This window comes from Bombus vosnesenskii, unplaced genomic scaffold, assembly GCF_011952255.1.
Source record: "Bombus vosnesenskii isolate JDL3184/JDL3185 unplaced genomic scaffold, Bvos_JDL3184-5_v1.1 scf7180000013351, whole genome shotgun sequence".
NCBI lineage: Eukaryota > Metazoa > Arthropoda > Insecta > Hymenoptera > Apidae > Bombus > Bombus vosnesenskii.
Window position 1 is genome coordinate 2,646,272 of NW_022882987.1, and position 17,863 is coordinate 2,664,134.

Here is a 17,863-nt window from a genome sequence, read left to right on the forward strand (position 1 = left end):
TTTTACGAAATAAAGCGATAATATTATTCTCGTTGCTGATTGGTTAATAAAAATCAAATAATACACATTAACCAATCATCGTTCAGAGAACGTTACAGTATGGCTACATAAAAGAACGCACATGCTTCAGCTGAATCAACCATACAACTTGCATCCTGTATAATCCTCGGTCGAGATATCGTAGCAGACGACGCTCTAATCGACTTGACAGCACAGTCTGTATTTTCACGTGTCCTCTTATACATCGCATTGCGTAACTGGAGTTCGACTTCCAGGGAGGAGCTCCCTTTTTCGGTAAGCAGTTATTTTAAATAAAATTAAAAGGATCAACAAACGTTTAATAATTATAACATCTGTTACGGTTCTGTCAAACATTTGTTCTGTTTATTTTATCAGTATACTTCATTTATTGCAAACTGTTTTGACATAGGTTGAGAAATATTTTAACTTATCGGCCAATTGGATACTACTAAATCAGATTTTCAACCAATCGTAACGATGTGTACATACTTGCCGTGATCAAACAATAGAACCAGAATTCGACATTCGTTACGACATCGTAATTGTGAAGTTTACGTGTTTTCCTAGAAGATTTAAAAAGTGATGAAATAACAGTTTTATAATTGTTTCAACTTTCTATCTGTCTGTTTAATCTCAAAAACGTTTTATAATTATCATTTGACACGTTATCAGCAAATGCGTTTGTAATAGTTAAGATTGAGTTGACAAAACTATAAGAATTTTTTAAAAGTATTGAACAACGAATAACAAGCTTTTTGTTTTAATCTGTTACACCTCCATGTTATCATTAACGTACATTAATTTTATATACGTTGTTTTATCGCCGCTCTATAATTCTGTCTGCTTAACACATTTATTTATGATAACCTAATCATATTTATTTTGAATCCAAGCAGTGTTTAAGGTTTGACATGTCACATGTCACCCATTAGTGGAAATCGCATTTATTCGAATCATGATTTCTTTTCTAATAGACAGATTTATGTTTATTTATAAAAATATACAAGTTCATTGTACTAGTTTGAAAAACATAAAAAGAAAAATTCTTTTGAGGTACTGTAACATAGCATATAATGTTACAGAACACATATTGAATCACACACACACACACGAATCACACGCGCATACGCATAGCATATGCATATTATTGTGTATGTATCGTAGTATATGTCTATATATTATTACACGTATACTATTCTGTATATAATTATAGTATGTGTATATAAATACATGTATATATACACATACATATATCTTAACCAGGGAATAATTATATATTTGAAGATTTCTCATTGATATTCAATCAATTGTTTGCGATTAATTTGGCACTACAAACGAAGAGAAAGTAAAAGTTGGTGTTTGAAAAAACTGCGGCAAGATGGCTATTCGCGCCGGTTTCGCGTCTGCTGTTCCGTTATGAATTGCGATTTCACTCCATGCGGGCACCGTGTTTTCGAACACACCTACGTTGAATTCGTGTGTGACGTTTCCTGATGGGGGCGGAGCGTTCTCCAGCTTCCCAATTCTAACCAACCCGATCCCGATAGCCGTCGCATTCCGTTGAGTTGCTTCAGTGTGCCTCGGCAGTGCGTTTGGTGCGTTTTTTGGTGTGTGCTACTGCACATAGCCACTCACCAACGTACGTGCTTTGTGCGAGAATCCATTTTTGTGTCGTATGTAACAAGAAACGTTTGTGCTCATAAAAATCATCGACGAGAAGACATTTTCCTCGCGATGCCCTGGGCATGTTTATCCGACATTCAGGTAATCTTTATTCTGTAATTGAGAATTCTTTTCCTCTCTTCTAGTCGTTTTTTTTCTTCTTCTTCTTCTTCTTTTACTTTTTGTCGAGGACCTGCATACCTAAGTAGGGTTCTCTTTTTCGAGGACCTAAACCTGAGGTCACACGGTAACGAGAGTGGAGAAACTAAAGATAGAAAGAGACGAAGAAAGAACTCGTCCTCCATTACTTGTTCACAAGCAAATGGTGGCTTGCTCACTTACGAGTCTTTGTTGTAATTATTTACGTCTTTCGTTGAATATCTTACGGTTGTACGGAATCTATTCGTGGCTTTGTTGCGACTATGTAATCCTAGTATTCTTAGAAGAGGTTCTATGATGTCAACGGCACAATTTTGCATTGACCATGATATTATAAACGGACACCAGTTGTACTGTTTGTTATGATTCTTGGGTTTGTTACTATCTCTTTCACCGTGAGGGAAAACATTAATTGCGCATCGCCTCTGCTGTATTATTTAGTCACGCTCCTCTTATCCAAGTGTCCATTGATTTATCGTAATAAGTGATTTCTGTTTAATCTATTGTGTTGAAATTACACACACACACACACACACACATTTTTTACTTTTAACGCATTATTTGTAAGTAGATATATATATTTCTTTGTTACATTTTTAAATAATAATACATTACTCTTTCAACATTTGTACACGCTTTTATGTAATGAACATATTTAATGTGTTTTTTGTTAATATTTTTCTCTTTAAATAAACTATATTTTAATAATGAAAGTTAACTATAATGAAATATTTGTAAAAATGTTTATGAAAAAAAATTTAGGATAGTTGTAATTTCAACTATATCTTCTAATTTTAATCTTTCAAAATCTTATTTTCATGACAAATGTTAAAATTAGAATTACTTTTAATTTAGATTTATTATTCTGTTTGATATTTTTAATTCTAATTTCAATCTTAACTTAGATTATACTCTTGTTATTATATAATGAATGTGGTGCCAAGGATATTCACTATTTTATAATCACTTTGGGTTTCATTAAAGTGATTATATGTTATAGAATTTTTACATGATATTTTATTAGTTTCTCATTTATTTAAAAAATTATAAGAAATATTTTCTTTTTTGTTGCAGACAGAATAGTGGCATGAGTCGATTAATCTATGGCAGATCAACAAGATCAGTTGTCATCAGGGGGGTCTGTAGAGACGGCCAGTGCTTCAGCAGACACCTCTAAGGTTAGAAGGAAGAGCTCTAGCAGTGGTAGTAGTGGTTATAGAAAACGACAAAGCACTGGTTCTATTCCTGTCACATTAGAAGAAAAAAGACGTAGACAAACTATTGGTGATCCACAATCATCTGAAGTTTTTAATAATACTTCTTGTAAACATTCAAGTGAATCAACAGGAATTAGAACAAGAGGTGAATTTAAAGGTCATGGCAGTGGCTTAGAATCATATCTAGGTAATTATATTTTTTTAAAACAATATAAACATAATCCTTACATATTGTTTCATTCTTTTACTATTATTTTAAGTGTCATATTTATTAAAAATTGGTTATAATTCTAACTATAGTCTATATTATTTTCTATAGATAATAATTGGAAGCCACAACATAAAGTCCAGCAATCAAGCTATAATATTAGTGCGAACAGTACAAGAGCTCGTAGTGTTGCAAGAACAAGTTTGCCAGAGTTAAATTTAACAGCTATTGACTGTGTTGCATCAAGGACTCGGTCTCGTACGCCACAAAATCCACAAGCTACGTCGCAAGGAAATACTAGTTACAATTTATCAGTGTCCAGTGGTTACGATAGTAAAGAAGACTTAACATATAACAATTTGGTACCAACATCAACTACTACATCAGTTACTAGTCATCCATCCACATCAAGAACAAGAGGTTAGTGTATTTATTGGTTTTATATTAAAAAGTGTTGGTTGCAATGAGATGTGATGTGTGATTTGAGTGAACACATAATACAAATTAAACCAACTCTAAAAATGCATTTATTTTAATAATTTTTATTTTAAGAACGTATATAAATGCATAAATCGTAACAATAACAACAGTAAGTAATAATTAATTAACATATTTACCAATTATAATTAATTAATATGCATTTTCTGTAAATGGGCTCTTTTACTTTGAAAAATTAATCACTTTTAATGTAAATAAGATCTTATTATTTTAAGAACAATGAACTTATGGTTTTATATAATATGTATAATTAACATTACTTTTTAATTGTTTATGTACTAGCAATTCATTGTTGTGTTAAATTTTTTTATTTATAATGTTTTATAATTTGTAATGATTAATAAGAAATATGATAATTATCAGTTGCTTAACAGAATACTTAAATTAAGAAATATTTTCTGAAAATTTTGTTTTGTTAACAAAAATGCAATATCTTTTTATTTATTATTAACAACATATACTTTTATTTTTTCTAACATACATTTCTTAAACAATTGTAATTATTTGTTAATGGAATTAATCAATAATAATTTTGAAGAACTAACCTTTTAAAATGTTCCAAAACAATTAAAATTAACTACATAAATGTTCTGTTCAAATAGACTTAAATAGAAATCTTTATAAACAAATTAAATAATAATAATACCTTTAAACACACACGAGTAAAAACAATAATATTCGTATTCACAACATATATTTGATACAATAATATCATATAAATTTATTATCATGATCAACTAAAAACATCTTTGCTCATATATTAAAAGAATGTGTTTTGCAACCTTCATTTAATGGAGTAGTAGGCTAAAGTATAGGGTAGTAAAACTAGGATTTGTTGATTCACAAATATCTTAAAATTAAAGAAAGAAAGTATTACCAAAATAAGAGTCATAGATCAGACTGTATCATTAGGCCTGAGGATGAGCGAATGTCTGGAAGGATTTGTGTCTGCTGTCAAAGCACTTTTTCCAATATCAACACAAACGTATCATCAAGAAGGTAAGCCTAAGGAGTACACACTTCGTACTACATTTTCTTACCCTTATTTTCTCTTAAAAATTCATGAGTAGATTTCTTTAAACGAATACAAATCATTATAAATCTGCTCTCTAAATTGGTTTTCCATACCCATATGTATGGGTATCATTATATCATATATAAATGAGATCAAATTGTTTGTGTCAAATATGATTTATGCATGACATTATTTCTCCAGACATATATAAAATAAATATGGTTCTGATGTAAGTTATACATGTTTGTGCTATTTAAAATTTCATGATGAAATTCCATATATATATATCTATATACATACATTTGTGTGTGTGTGTGTGTTTGTATGAAATTTATATATACATATAAATTCAAACACTCACTCAACATTGTTTTATTACTTGGAGATTTTGATGTGCAAATACTTCATGAGGTATGAAGATAGATCAAAAATATTAGCATAACAATTGAATAGAATATTATAAAAACAATTTAGTTATTCACAAATAAAAGACCATGCCTTAATACTCATACATATACATTGTACAATATACAATTTTATTTCTCTATTTAATGCAGTTTCTTACAATTAAAAAGACATTTTTTCATATTACAAAATGCAACATTTATGTATGTATTAAATAATATATATACATATAATAAGATATATAATTATGTCTACAATATGCATACAATTAGTAATGATCATTAATAAAATGTATTAATTTCTATAGATTTATAAACATTATCTTAATGGTCCAAATTTTTACTAAAATAATTATTATTTTCAGTTTTGAAAATTACTAAATATATTAAATTTATGTATCCAAATGTGCAATATAGCATGTGCAATATTTTCATTTAATTTAATGGGATGGATAGTGTCAAATTAATAAGGTAAATATAGTTCACTTGTGGTAATGTTGAGCAAAAATACATATTTTGTATATGCACTTTGTTAAAAGAGATATATACATATATATATAAACACATTTTGTATATTCTACGAAAGATGTACAAAGCCTTACATGCAGATATGGAAAATACCTATACAATATAACTATACATGAGTGATCTCTAATATTTCTTTCCTGTAATAATATAAAACTTATTGAATAGTATTTAATACAATAATCATATTTTAATATTATAATTATACTGCAAATATTTATTTAAATATTATTAAATACTATCATTTCTTGAAAATTTATAATATATATAATATATAATAATATATATATTATATAATAATTTATATATTTTATAAAATGAAAAATGTTTATAATTACTAAAGCATAAACATATGTCTGTATAAATCACATGTTTGTTCCTTCATAAATTTTTAGATATAAAGAAGGCATTTAATTTGTATTTTGCTTTAACTTTTGATTTTATGTGAAATTTATTCTAATATCCATTGTTTATCATTTTTATCACATATAAACATAACCTCCCAGTCTATTTTGTTACTATATTTATAAATGTAATATTATCATCAATATGTGATATTATACATACTTTTTAATCCTTAAGATCATTTATGAAATCTGTAAAATGAATAAAAGCATGTGTTGTACATCTATTTAGGTTTAGCACAGGATTATTCCATGAACATGTGTAATACGAATATGTATGCAATTAACATAAATATCTATAAAAAGAAAAACATGCTTGAATAGGTTGTAGATTGCACAGAAGACAACGTACATATAGTATTATAAGTTATAACGTACTTATTATCAACTTTTAACTTGTGAAAATGCTTGATTCCTTGATAATTATGCACAAAAAACAATGATATTTAAAAAATTTGTTTTATGTGCACTAAAACATTATATATGTATGTTAATGTTTTTCCCTTTCTTGTTATCCAAAGTGGTAATGATTTTCAACGATAATCAAGTTTTAGAACATTTAAAAATCATTGCAAGTATTGAAGTCTTTATATATATAAATCATAATAATAATAATAGTAAAATGTTTCAATATTTTAGGGTCAAAATCCCACGGTGGTACAACCTGCGCGAGTAGCAGTGCAAGTAGTCAAGTTTTAAGTGTGAAGTCCAGCATCAGAGTGGGTAACGCAGCCAGTAATTCTGTGGAGAGTGGTGGGGGGGCGTTGGCACATGACGGGGCAGGCACTAGTGGCATCGCCACAGCCACTGCCAATCCACCTGTGTCTGCCACCGCCACTGCCAACCCTGCACACCCTCATCCTGCGCACAAGCATATATTACGTTCTCGCGCAAAATTATCCAGTGATTATAAAGATCTGTCAAGTATTAACAAAACTTCAGGAAAGCATCATAAAAAAGATACTACAACAGGCACCTGTTCGAGCTCCAGGTAATTGATTGCTTAAAAATGATTATGTTTTAAATGTCATGATGTTTAATGTATGTTATCACAACTATAACGTTTTATTCGAACAGACATCGCTCTTCATCACGTGCAAGAAAAGCAGTGATAGAAGGAGGTTCAGGAGGAAGTGTAATGCCAGGTACTGACTCTTTGACTAATAGTACCACCCCGACAACTGTTTCATCTGCAGTTTCTAGTAGTCAATTAGTATCCACAACTGGAGAAGACGAATTGGCATCCACTGCTACGTCTGCCACTGGTAAATTCCTTATATACAAGTTATATACAAATGTTACAAGTCATAACTCTTTTTTCAAGAAGTTAGTGTTACAATATCATTTTTTTATTAAGCAAGTGGAGGACCATCCGGAATGTCAGGGACTACTGGAGACAGTGAAAGTGATGATGGGGAAGTTGGGAGGTTGCAAGCATTACTTGAAGCTAGAGGTTTACCTCCTCATGTGTTTGGTGCATTAGCACCACGAATGCAGCACTTGTTAAATAGAAGTATGGGTGCAAGTTCTGGTAATATTCTTTTCTTTGCAAATTCTACTTTTTCTTATTTAATTTTTTCATTTTATATTTTCATTTTTATTAAAAGCAATTTTTTAAATAAGTATTATGTTTAGAAAATAATTTTATAATTCTAGCTGCTAAAGCACAACAGTTGCTGACTGGTTTGCAAGCTGTTGATGATGAAGGAGAACAGCTACAAGCTGTTATTGGAATGGGTGAAATCCTTGTTATGGGAAATGAAGATACATTAGCTGGCTTCCCTGTGAAACAAGTGGTTGCAGCATTAATAAATTTACTCGGAATAGAACATAATTTTGTAATAATGACACACGCATGTCGTGCTCTTACTTACATGATGGAAGCTTTACCCCGATCGTCAACAGTTGTGGTTGACGCTGTTCCAGTGTTCTTACAAAAACTAGAATCTATCGAATGTATGGACGTAGCAGAACAGTGTTTAACAGCGCTAGCTATGCTTTCTCGAAGACATAGCAAAACCATTTTACATGCGGTATGCATAGTATTAATTCATTGACGATCAATTTAAAACGAATGTTGTTTCTTATTATCACGTCTATTTTTAGGGAGGAGTGTCAGCTTGTTTAAAATTCGTCGATTTTTTTAATATCACAGCACAACGAGCTGCATTAACGATTACAGCAAACTGTTGTCAAAATCTTCATCCTGATGATTTTCACTTAGTAGCTGATAGTTTACCTTTATTAACAAGTAGATTGACAAACCAAGATAAGAAAAGTGTTGAGTGTGTTTGTCAAGCATTTAGTCGATTAGTTGATAGTTTTCAACACGATCCAGTGACTTTACATAAAATTATCAATGCAGAACTTCTTCAAAACTTACAACAGTTGGTAAGAGAAATACTTATCTTCTATTATTATTTTTCTTAATAATGTAATGTTTTATGAACTTTATTACTAAAGATATATGCATTTTCTTATATTTTAGCTTATGATTACCCCACCTGTTAACAGCATTGGTAATTTCATAACAGTGTTGCGAATGCTCTCTGTGATATCAAATCGCTGTCCTGATTTGGCACAGCTGCTTCTGCAACAGAATATAGCTTTCACATTAAGTTATCTTTTAACTGGATCATTAGAAGTGAAAACGGAAGATGTAGAATTAGTGCCGCGATCTCCGCAAGAGTGGTTTGAAATCACTTGTTTGATTGAAGAACTCATGCCTTCTTTACCAACAGATGGCATATTTAGTGTAAATAGTTTACTTGAAAGGACCAGTAATCAACAAGAAAATGTTCATTGGGAATGGCGCGATGAAAGACATTGCTGTCATCCATTTAGCACTATTGATTCTAGAATCATTGAGGTATTATAATCATACTTGATTAAACATTATAAAAAATTAAATATGTAGAGTAAAATGACAATGTTTTCTTCAGATGGCATTCCAAAATGGGGAGGATGAAATTTGCTTGTCCTCTTTAGGACGAACTTATACGATAGATTTGACTGTGATGAAACAAATTAATGAAGATATTGGGTTAGCAAGGAGCATTTTTCGCAGAGTGAACGCGCATCCTTCAGAAGGCAAAAGTCCTACATGTTCATCTAAGTAAAAATATATTAATATCTTTATGAATTAAGATATGTTAACACTTAGCCAACCGAACGGGGAGATCTCTCTTTTTGACTTTAGCAATGCGTTTTTTTTTATAAAGTAGAGTGTATAATAAAATACACCAATTTAGTGGTGTTAAAATTAATTAAAAAGTTACATTATCAGTTATGACTAAATAAAGCTATAATCGAACGATACCACACTGTAAAAAAAATATTAAAATGCATTATGAATTTTTAATTGCATTTTATTTTTATTTTTAATTGAATTTGTTATTTATCTTTAGTCCTCTTTAATGTTTTTAATTTTACCTATATTTTTTTATATTTTTAATATATACTTTTAATTTGATGTTTTATATAAACAATATGTGAACTTGTTAAACAAAATCATTACCGCAAGATATAATTGACCACTTAAATAATTTTTAGATTTCTTTGTTTTCTAAGTAGTGAACATTAGTCCTCGCTACTTGGAAAAATACGGATATAGGATGGCTTGTCCATTGCAGTGAGAAACGTATAGTTCGCTGTGGCACGCGCGGTTGGTTAAGTGTTAACATTCTGGGGACCGGAGACACGAATTCGCGTCTTTCATACTTCGTGCGGTATCCTATAAAAATGTTAACTATTGTTAAATAAAACAATAAAAACGCAATGGATCCTATAAACGAAACGTTATGAAAGTGTTCTTATATTACATGATTGAATAATACGAAACCATTATCAATATATTAGATATTGGTCGTTTTGTATCTTTTCCGATCGCTCCAAATACACCTGGGAATTCAGGCTATATGCTTGTCAGAGCAACCGGTCTCCAGAGTGTTAATATCCAAAATGAATTTTTCACAAGTTTTAGGTATTATAATTCGTATTATAAATTCTTGTAGCATGGATGTTGTACCTCCAGTAATTGAAACAAATGAATGGTTAGTATCGTTTATTCGAACGTTATTCTCTGTGTTATATGAAGTCTACAGTAGTTCTGCTGGTCCTGCTGTAAAATGTAAATGTCTCCGAGCTCTGTTACGTATGGTCTATTATGCCTCGACAGATTTACTTAAGGTAAGTGTATATGAGCTAAATGAGAATACTATTATATTTTTTAAATTGTTCATCATTGTTTACAATCTCCTTTATTATTATTAATACAGGACGTCTTAAAAAATCAAGTAGTATCATCACACATAGCGGGTATGCTAGCATCCCAAGATTTACGAATTGTTATTGGAGCTTTGCAGATGGCAAGTATATTAATGAAAAGACTACCACAAGTATTTGGGGTTCATTTTCATCGTGAGGGCGTTCTACATCAAATTCGTCAACTAGCTGATCCTGAAGTACCTCTTGGTGTTTCACCACCCAAGTGTCCTTCTAGTACTGGTAATCTGCCTATATATATTTATTTATTATATATTATATTATATATATATATATATGTGTCAGAGATGAAAGAACACCGGAGTCTTTGGAATTTTGGATAATCCCGCAACATTGTAACCTAGAGTTTACTATAGCTGCAATTAAACAATCATAGTTATTCAATCCGATTGTAATTGTTCGAGAGTTGTGACAATGAGCTTGGGCTCGAGCCGACAGCCAGTCGCCGAACGTAGCCGCGGTCACGGGATGAACGCTTTGCCTAACAAAGGCATGGAGTAATTCTATAGCTCTCCTTAAAAAGGAAATAGATGTAACATTCGACAGTAAACATTCCGGGTCTCTGTCCCGTAGCTTGCCACACGCAGTACATGTTCAGCTAGCCCGAGGGCCCGTTATAAATCTTAAGATATAGCTAACTAAAGTCCTTCAGACAAACAGTCTTTGTCCTAACTACGGGAAAATAGGGGAGACCTATTTTTCAACGAGCGGCATCTCCAACTAGCAACTTTCCCTCGAGGGCGGCTAGCATCTTTTTCTAACCACCGATATGGAGATTGATCAATTAGCAGCAACGCCAATTTCCCTTACTTTCTGAACGAAGGCTTTTCTCGACGAATCCGATGATCTCGTGTCCTTAGACAATATAGTTTTCCTCTGTTGCATCATCGGGACGGGAAAGTCATTCTCTCTCGCGATCTCATCGACGAAAAGAGTAACCCTTTACGACCAGTGAATATTACGCGTCCGACTTAGATTTTGTGAGCACGTTCATCTATCATCCCATCGACCGCGGATTCGTTATTGAACCTAGGATCATTGTCATTAGTTTCTCGAGTATCTAATTACCACGGTTACTTGTCCGGTTCTATCATAATCGTATTTGCACTAGCCAATGTCTTCTCTATTGCATAACGACAACGTGTAATCCAAACGAAGATTCGTTTCACGCCCCTAACCCTAATTCTAATGTAAACCCGACACATATATATATATATATATCGAATCAGAATCCGAGTCTGGGCCCGAGTCGTCCTCGTGGCGGGAGCTTGGGACAGGTAAGGATTCTTCACTGAAGCTATCCATTTTCTTACACCACTGAAGTTACTTTTATTGACACACACAAAAATGTTACAAAGTTGACGCAAACTCACAATGATCACACACTCGCGACACTAGTGACAATGGTCTTAGGTTCGCGGACAACGGGATGGTAGTCGTACGTACACGCAGAATCTAAGTCGGATTCTTTGTTAATATTCACTGACTGTAAGGCGTTAATCTTCGTAAGGCCCTCAGGCTAGGTGATCACGTACTGCGGAGACGCGTCGGCATCTGGTAACCATCATACCCGAAGAATAGGATCTGCGTGTGGCGAGCCACGGGACAGAAACCGTTGGAATGTTTACTGTCGCGTGCCGCTACAAATATTTCTTTTAAGGAGAGCTATAGAATTACTCAATGCCTTTGTTAGACGGAGGGTTCATCCCGTTGACCTCGGCTACGTTCGGCGACTGATTGTCGCCTTGAGCCCAAGCTCATTGTCACAAATCTCAAACAAATAATTGGGTAGAATGAAGGTAAATCGTTTAATTACAACTGTAGATTTTAATTACAATGTTTTTATGGATTTTCCCGAGGTTTCAGAGGGAAGGCGCCGGTGTCCTCTTATCTCCGACATATATATATATATATATATATATATATATATATATATATATATATATATATATATTACGGTACTTATTACGTTACAAAATATATGATTTAACATTTATATTTTTCATTTTTACCTTTCTTAGGTACATCATTACCAAGCCCACAGCCAGGTCCGTCTAATACGTCGCTTTGTTCCACCACGATGTTTTCTTCTAGTAATGCTACATCTCCAATTGCTTCTCCATCAACGAATGGTAATATATTATTCGGTACGATTGCAACATGTCAGTTGAAATCAAATCTCTCTGCATCGATGGAAACGCATACTAGAAATGAATTAAACTCTTCTGTAGATGATGTAACTACACCACAAAGTGCTCATTTGTACGTGTATGCAACACTAAAATATCTTGAAAAAATATCTTATACTGTGGATGTAGTATATTATTTACATTAAATATTTTATTAGGAGAATTGGAGATGTCCTGAAAAGGAAACGACACAATAAGAAGGGTCGATTTTCTAGACTTGGCGGTACTACGCCACAACAAACTCAGCAACCCGAATCGCTTTTTACTGGTTTCGCTCCCAAAAATAATCGTTTCTTAGGAAATCTTAATCCTGCTAGATGGGGTCGAAAATCATCGTCTTCAAGTTCTGCTAGCGATAAAAGAGATACAAGTTCATCGACAAGTTTGTCAAAGCCGCCTAGTAATTCAAGTTTAACAGGAGGTAACCGAGACAAGGCTAAAGCATGGGTACGTGATCAAGCTGCTCAATTTTTGGCTCGATACCAGGATGACGCTCCATGTACACATCCTGCAATGACAGTCCTCTCAAGACTTACTGCTGCCATACAACGGCTACAATCAAATGTAAGTATCTTTTGATATAATTATGCAATATTTAACATTCATTAATTGAAAATGCATTTATAGGAACTGGATGAAATGTTATCAGCACTTACTGAATTACGAGATATAGTACTGGAAAGTGATATATCTCCATTTGAGATGAATTATAGCGGTCTCATCAAAGCTCTGCTAAACTACCTCACAACTACGGATGCACCTGGTAATCGTTATGATCGCCTTCGTATGTTCTGGAAACTATTTGCAGAATCAACAGTAAGCAAAATAAATTATTTTACATTTTTATAGTTTATATTGGAGACTTCCTTTGAGGCACATTCTTATTACAAATGTTTAATTTTTAGATGTGTCAAGATAATAACATTACCGACTTCAATCCTGGAGCATTTGGTGCTCTAGTAACAAAATTGAATAGTTGTGTTGCACAGTTGGAACAATTTCCTGTAAAAGTACACGATTTACCAGCAGGATCTGGGGCTGGTCGTGGAGGCACTAGTGCTCTTAAGTTTTTCAATACACATCAACTCAAGGTAGAGTATTTAATCTTCAAATAACAATAGTATTTTAACTTGAATAACAGTAATAATTTAACTTGAATAATTGTGATTTTGTAGTGTAATCTTCAACGGCATCCAGATTGTAACAACTTAAAACAGTGGAAAGGAGGTACTGTTAAGATAGATCCTCTTGCATTAGTACAAGCAATTGAACGTTATTTAATGGTTCGTGGATATGGTAGAATACGAGAGGCTGAATCTATGCTTAGTGACGACGATAACAGTGAAGATGATATAGATGATACATTGGTAATATTTGTATATGTATATACATTTATACCCTTTTTTGAATTAATAAGTAACAATATTTTGAATTTATATTATTAATTTTATAGGCAGCAGTAGTTATAAGTCAAGGGTCAGCAAAACATAAACTCCAGTTTTTAATTGGAGATGAAGTACTGCCTTTTAATATGACTGTTTATCAAGCTGTTAGGCAATTTGGTTGTACTGGTATGGATCATTCTGAAGCAGAAGCTGATGGTGAACCACCACTTGGCCACGATGCTGTATGGGTACAAACTCATACAATTTATTATAGGTAATTTTTAATTTTTACCCCTTCTTTTTAAAGTAAATAAGGAAAGTAAATGATCCAAATAATTTTTATTCGTTTAGACCTGTACCCGAGGAAGAAACTACAACGTCGCCAAAACCAGGATCAAGTTCACAGGGTAGTAGCCGCAAAGGCAAAGGAAAAAGTACAAAGATCAGTTCAAAACGAAAAGAGGATAATTTATGGCTTGAAGGAGTAGTCCCTGCACAACGATGTCCACTTGATTCTTATTTGTTACCTACTTTACCATCTTCAGTTACTATTACTGATGCTTCATTGGATGGTTTATGTCTATTACGTCTTCTACACGCTTTAAATCGTCATTGGAGTGTTCTATTTCCTTATCTAAAGGGTTTAAATTTACTTTCTCCACAAGACTTTATTAATAATAAAATAGCCGCAAAAGCAAGTCGGCAGCTACAAGATCCTTTAGTGATCATGACTGGAAACTTACCTTTGTGGTTACAACAAATTGCTACAGTGTGGTAAGTACTGCGAAATTCATAATAGTTTACTAATGTCAATTTTGCTCAATTATTATATTTTCAATCGTTTACAGTCCATTCTTGTTTCCCTTTGAGACAAGACAGTTGTTACTTTACGCAACATCGTTTGATCGAGACAGAGCTTTGCAGCGTCTTTTAGATTCCGCTCCAGAATTATCTGGATCTGATAGTCAAGAACGTGTTACTCCACGTTTAGAACGAAGAAAGCGAACTATTTCTAGAACTGATATTCTCAAGCAAGCAGAATTAGTTATACAAGACTTAGCATCTAGCAAAGCCTTACTTGAAGTGCAATATGTCAATGAGGTTTATTTTGTATACTTTTTATATAGTTTATTTTTCATGTTATTTTCACAGTACTTTATAATTGTTGTTTTGCAGGTTGGTACCGGTCTTGGTCCAACATTGGAATTCTATGCTCTAGTCTCCCAGGAATTACAGCGTGCTGACCTTGATCTTTGGCTTGGTAGTTCAAATCCTACAGAAACAGGTTATGTTAATGTTCCGCAAGGACTTTTCCCAACGCCGATTGCGTGGAATACTAAAGTGTCCCATCTTGCAAAACTTAAAACAAAATTCAAGTTCCTTGGAAAATTTATGGCGAAAGCAATATATGATTCAAGAATGGTACAAATTTTTATTTCGTTGATTAGCAAGTTAGGACTTGCGACATTATCATCGAGTTACATCTTTATTTGTATAATTTTTTAGTTGGATTTGCCATTCAGTTTAACCTTCTATCGATGGTTATTGGGAGAAGAACATATGCTAACGTTAGCCGATTTAGCACATGTATGTCCTGATGTACATCGAACTCTTAGCAGATTACAAGAAGTTGTTAGACAAAAGGAAACAATTGAGAAGGATCAAACATTAAGGCCACATGAGAAAGCAAAACTAATAGACTCATTAAATTTAGATGGCTGTTCAATTTCTGATCTTAGCCTTGTTTTTGAATTACCGGGTTATGAGAACATTGAATTAAGGAAAGGTGGAGGCGAAGTGCCCGTTACCATTTATAACTTGGATCAATATATCAAGGTACTTTTATTATAATGATTTGAACGTTAATGTATGAACTTATTTGATATTTTTTTCTATTATTAATTTCATACCTTAAAATTGATTGTTTAGTTGGTGGTACATTGGTTCTTATACGAAGGTGTCTTCAGACAAATGGAAGCATTTAGGGAAGGATTTGAATCTGTATTCCCACCATCACAGCTGAAACTATTCTTCCCTGAAGAACTTGAAGCTGTGTTCTGTGGACATGCGCAATCAGGTGGACAATGGGATGTAAAAACGCTTTCAGAGTGTTGCAGGACTGATCATGGTTATACACCAGATTCTCGTGCTATTCGTTTTCTATTTGAAGTTATGTCAAAATACAACAGTGAAGAACAAAGACAGTTCGTTCAATTCGTCACAGGTTCACCTCGGTTACCAGTTGGAGGTAAGTTCTTATTACTTTATGTGATGATATTTACTATATTCAAATAAATTTGAAAGAAAAATATAAAAAATAAAATGTTATGTTACAGGTTTCAAGAGTTTAACACCACCGTTAACGATAGTGCGTAAAACGTTCGATCCGTCTATGAACACAGACGATTTCTTACCATCCGTAATGACTTGTGTTAATTACTTAAAACTGCCTGATTACACAACATTAGAAATAATGCGGGAAAAGTTGCGAATAGCTGCACAAGAAGGACAACATTCGTTCCACCTTTCCTAGAAACGGATGGAAAACCGGCGCGTCATTTGCTCTTTTGCTATCACATTGTCCAGGTTGAACAAAATTCTTCAGACACCATTTAAAATATCTAAAAAAAAAAAAGGCTATGTTTTGTTCGAAACTCAGTAATCGTACATTTGCACTTTATATAAGCTTTTTTCGAAAATATCTTTTTCTTGATTTTAGTGAAAATTCATTTAAATAAATTCTAATTTGATGTTTATCTTTTTACTTATAAACATAGATTGTGATATATTTTCTCATCAAAAAAAAGTGCAAAAATATTAGCTCTACCATATGAGTTTTCTCTTGTGGTATTATGAACCAGGTAGCGTGAGAGCAGCCTTGTTCTAGGAAACTTATCTTTGATGTGTTACAATAATTAATAAAAGTTGTAAATATAGTTTAATATGCGCAAGTCTATATAAATACTTTATATTATATAATAGTGACAAAAAAATGATATTGCTATGAGACACCATGCTAATTAAATATAATTTAGTCTGAGGGGACATTTATTAGATATAAGTAAATTTTATATCAGTGGTGCATTTAGCATCGCCATAAATCGCCAATTTCATGCCTCATTGCAATTTGCAATGAAATCACAAATCAAGATCAATGAAAGAATAAAACTGCGCTAATGATGTAACTCATGTTTCATCATCATAGAAATATAATAACTCCGAATATAATTGCGTGTTTACGATTATCGTTTTAATTTCGTAATCGATCTCTTTGTGTTCGCTGCTTAGTTTTCAGTATGCGAGCACTGCGCGAATTGACGTGCAACACTCCTATATTTAAGTTTATTCGATGTATCACTAATTAAACTTATTTGATATTTTTATTCTAGGTAAGATAGTCCAATTAATACTTTACTTAGCTGTGTAAGAATGCAGCCAACATCGTCAGATCAAGTCATCATAATGATATATGAATCGAAGAAAATTCTTATATCCACTTATTTACAGGCGAAGTATCTATTTATGAAACATGTACGACAACTGTATAATACGAAATAGAATGGATATAAAAATCAGCGAAGCTGGTGTATCAAATGGATTATACAAGGTACATTACTTTCTTATGTCTCTGTAGAAATGTGATTCTATACAAAAATGATAAAAATATGAATTGATCAAAAGTAGAAAAGGAATAAGACGCAATTATTTGTTTTACATTTATATTTTGTACCATTGTTTGAGATGATCAATATATACATACATCACTTTTTGATTTTTATTTTTATATACATGGAACTTAATCGGTGAATTAGCGATTACATTAATTGATATTATATATAACTATCGTTTTGATTTTGAACACTTAGCCAACCGCGCGCGCCACAGCGAACTA

At 32.6% G+C, this 17,863-nt stretch overlaps 1 protein-coding gene across 6 annotated transcripts; it reads left to right on the forward strand.

Annotated features, from left to right (window-relative positions):
- Window positions 1-141: 141 nt before the first annotated feature.
- On the forward strand, window positions 142-17,738 carry LOC117236676 (E3 ubiquitin-protein ligase TRIP12). 6 transcript variants are annotated; one of them, XR_004493893.1, is made up of 26 exons: window positions 1,482-1,785; window positions 2,917-3,246; window positions 3,379-3,687; window positions 4,678-4,764; window positions 6,753-7,104; window positions 7,191-7,378; window positions 7,471-7,644; window positions 7,770-8,146; window positions 8,220-8,504; window positions 8,602-8,982; window positions 9,056-9,228; window positions 10,127-10,301; window positions 10,391-10,619; window positions 12,419-12,659; window positions 12,745-13,150; window positions 13,214-13,402; window positions 13,492-13,677; window positions 13,762-13,953; window positions 14,040-14,245; window positions 14,323-14,745; window positions 14,820-15,072; window positions 15,148-15,393; window positions 15,478-15,807; window positions 15,901-16,219; window positions 16,308-16,557; window positions 17,361-17,738. XR_004493893.1 is itself a non-coding variant. In XM_033499824.1 (25 exons), exons 2-25 carry the CDS (start codon window positions 2,946-2,948, stop codon window positions 16,502-16,504), a joined length of 6,219 nt encoding a protein of 2,072 aa, XP_033355715.1. In that variant the 5' UTR covers window positions 142-294; window positions 2,917-2,945; the 3' UTR covers window positions 16,505-17,737. The 6 variants fall into 6 exon arrangements, 4 of the variants coding, with proteins under 4 accessions (XP_033355715.1, XP_033355714.1, XP_033355717.1 ...); XR_004493894.1 differs by having other exon boundaries at window positions 17,479-17,738; XM_033499824.1 differs by lacking the exon at window positions 1,482-1,785 and adding an exon at window positions 142-294 and having other exon boundaries at window positions 16,308-17,737.
- Window positions 17,739-17,863: the final 125 nt, after the last annotated feature.

Bases quoted from the DNA above. Each gene is read 5' to 3' on its own strand.
- LOC117236676 (XM_033499824.1), top strand. From the start codon at position 2,946: ATGGCAGATCAACAAGATCAGTTGTCATCAGGGGGGTCTGTAGAGACG. The intron at 7,379-7,470 runs GTAAATTCCTTA...TTTTTTATTAAG, and splicing joins CACTGCTACGTCTGCCACTG to CAAGTGGAGGACCATCCGGA. The intron at 10,620-12,418 runs GTAATCTGCCTA...TACCTTTCTTAG, and splicing joins CAAGTGTCCTTCTAGTACTG to GTACATCATTACCAAGCCCA.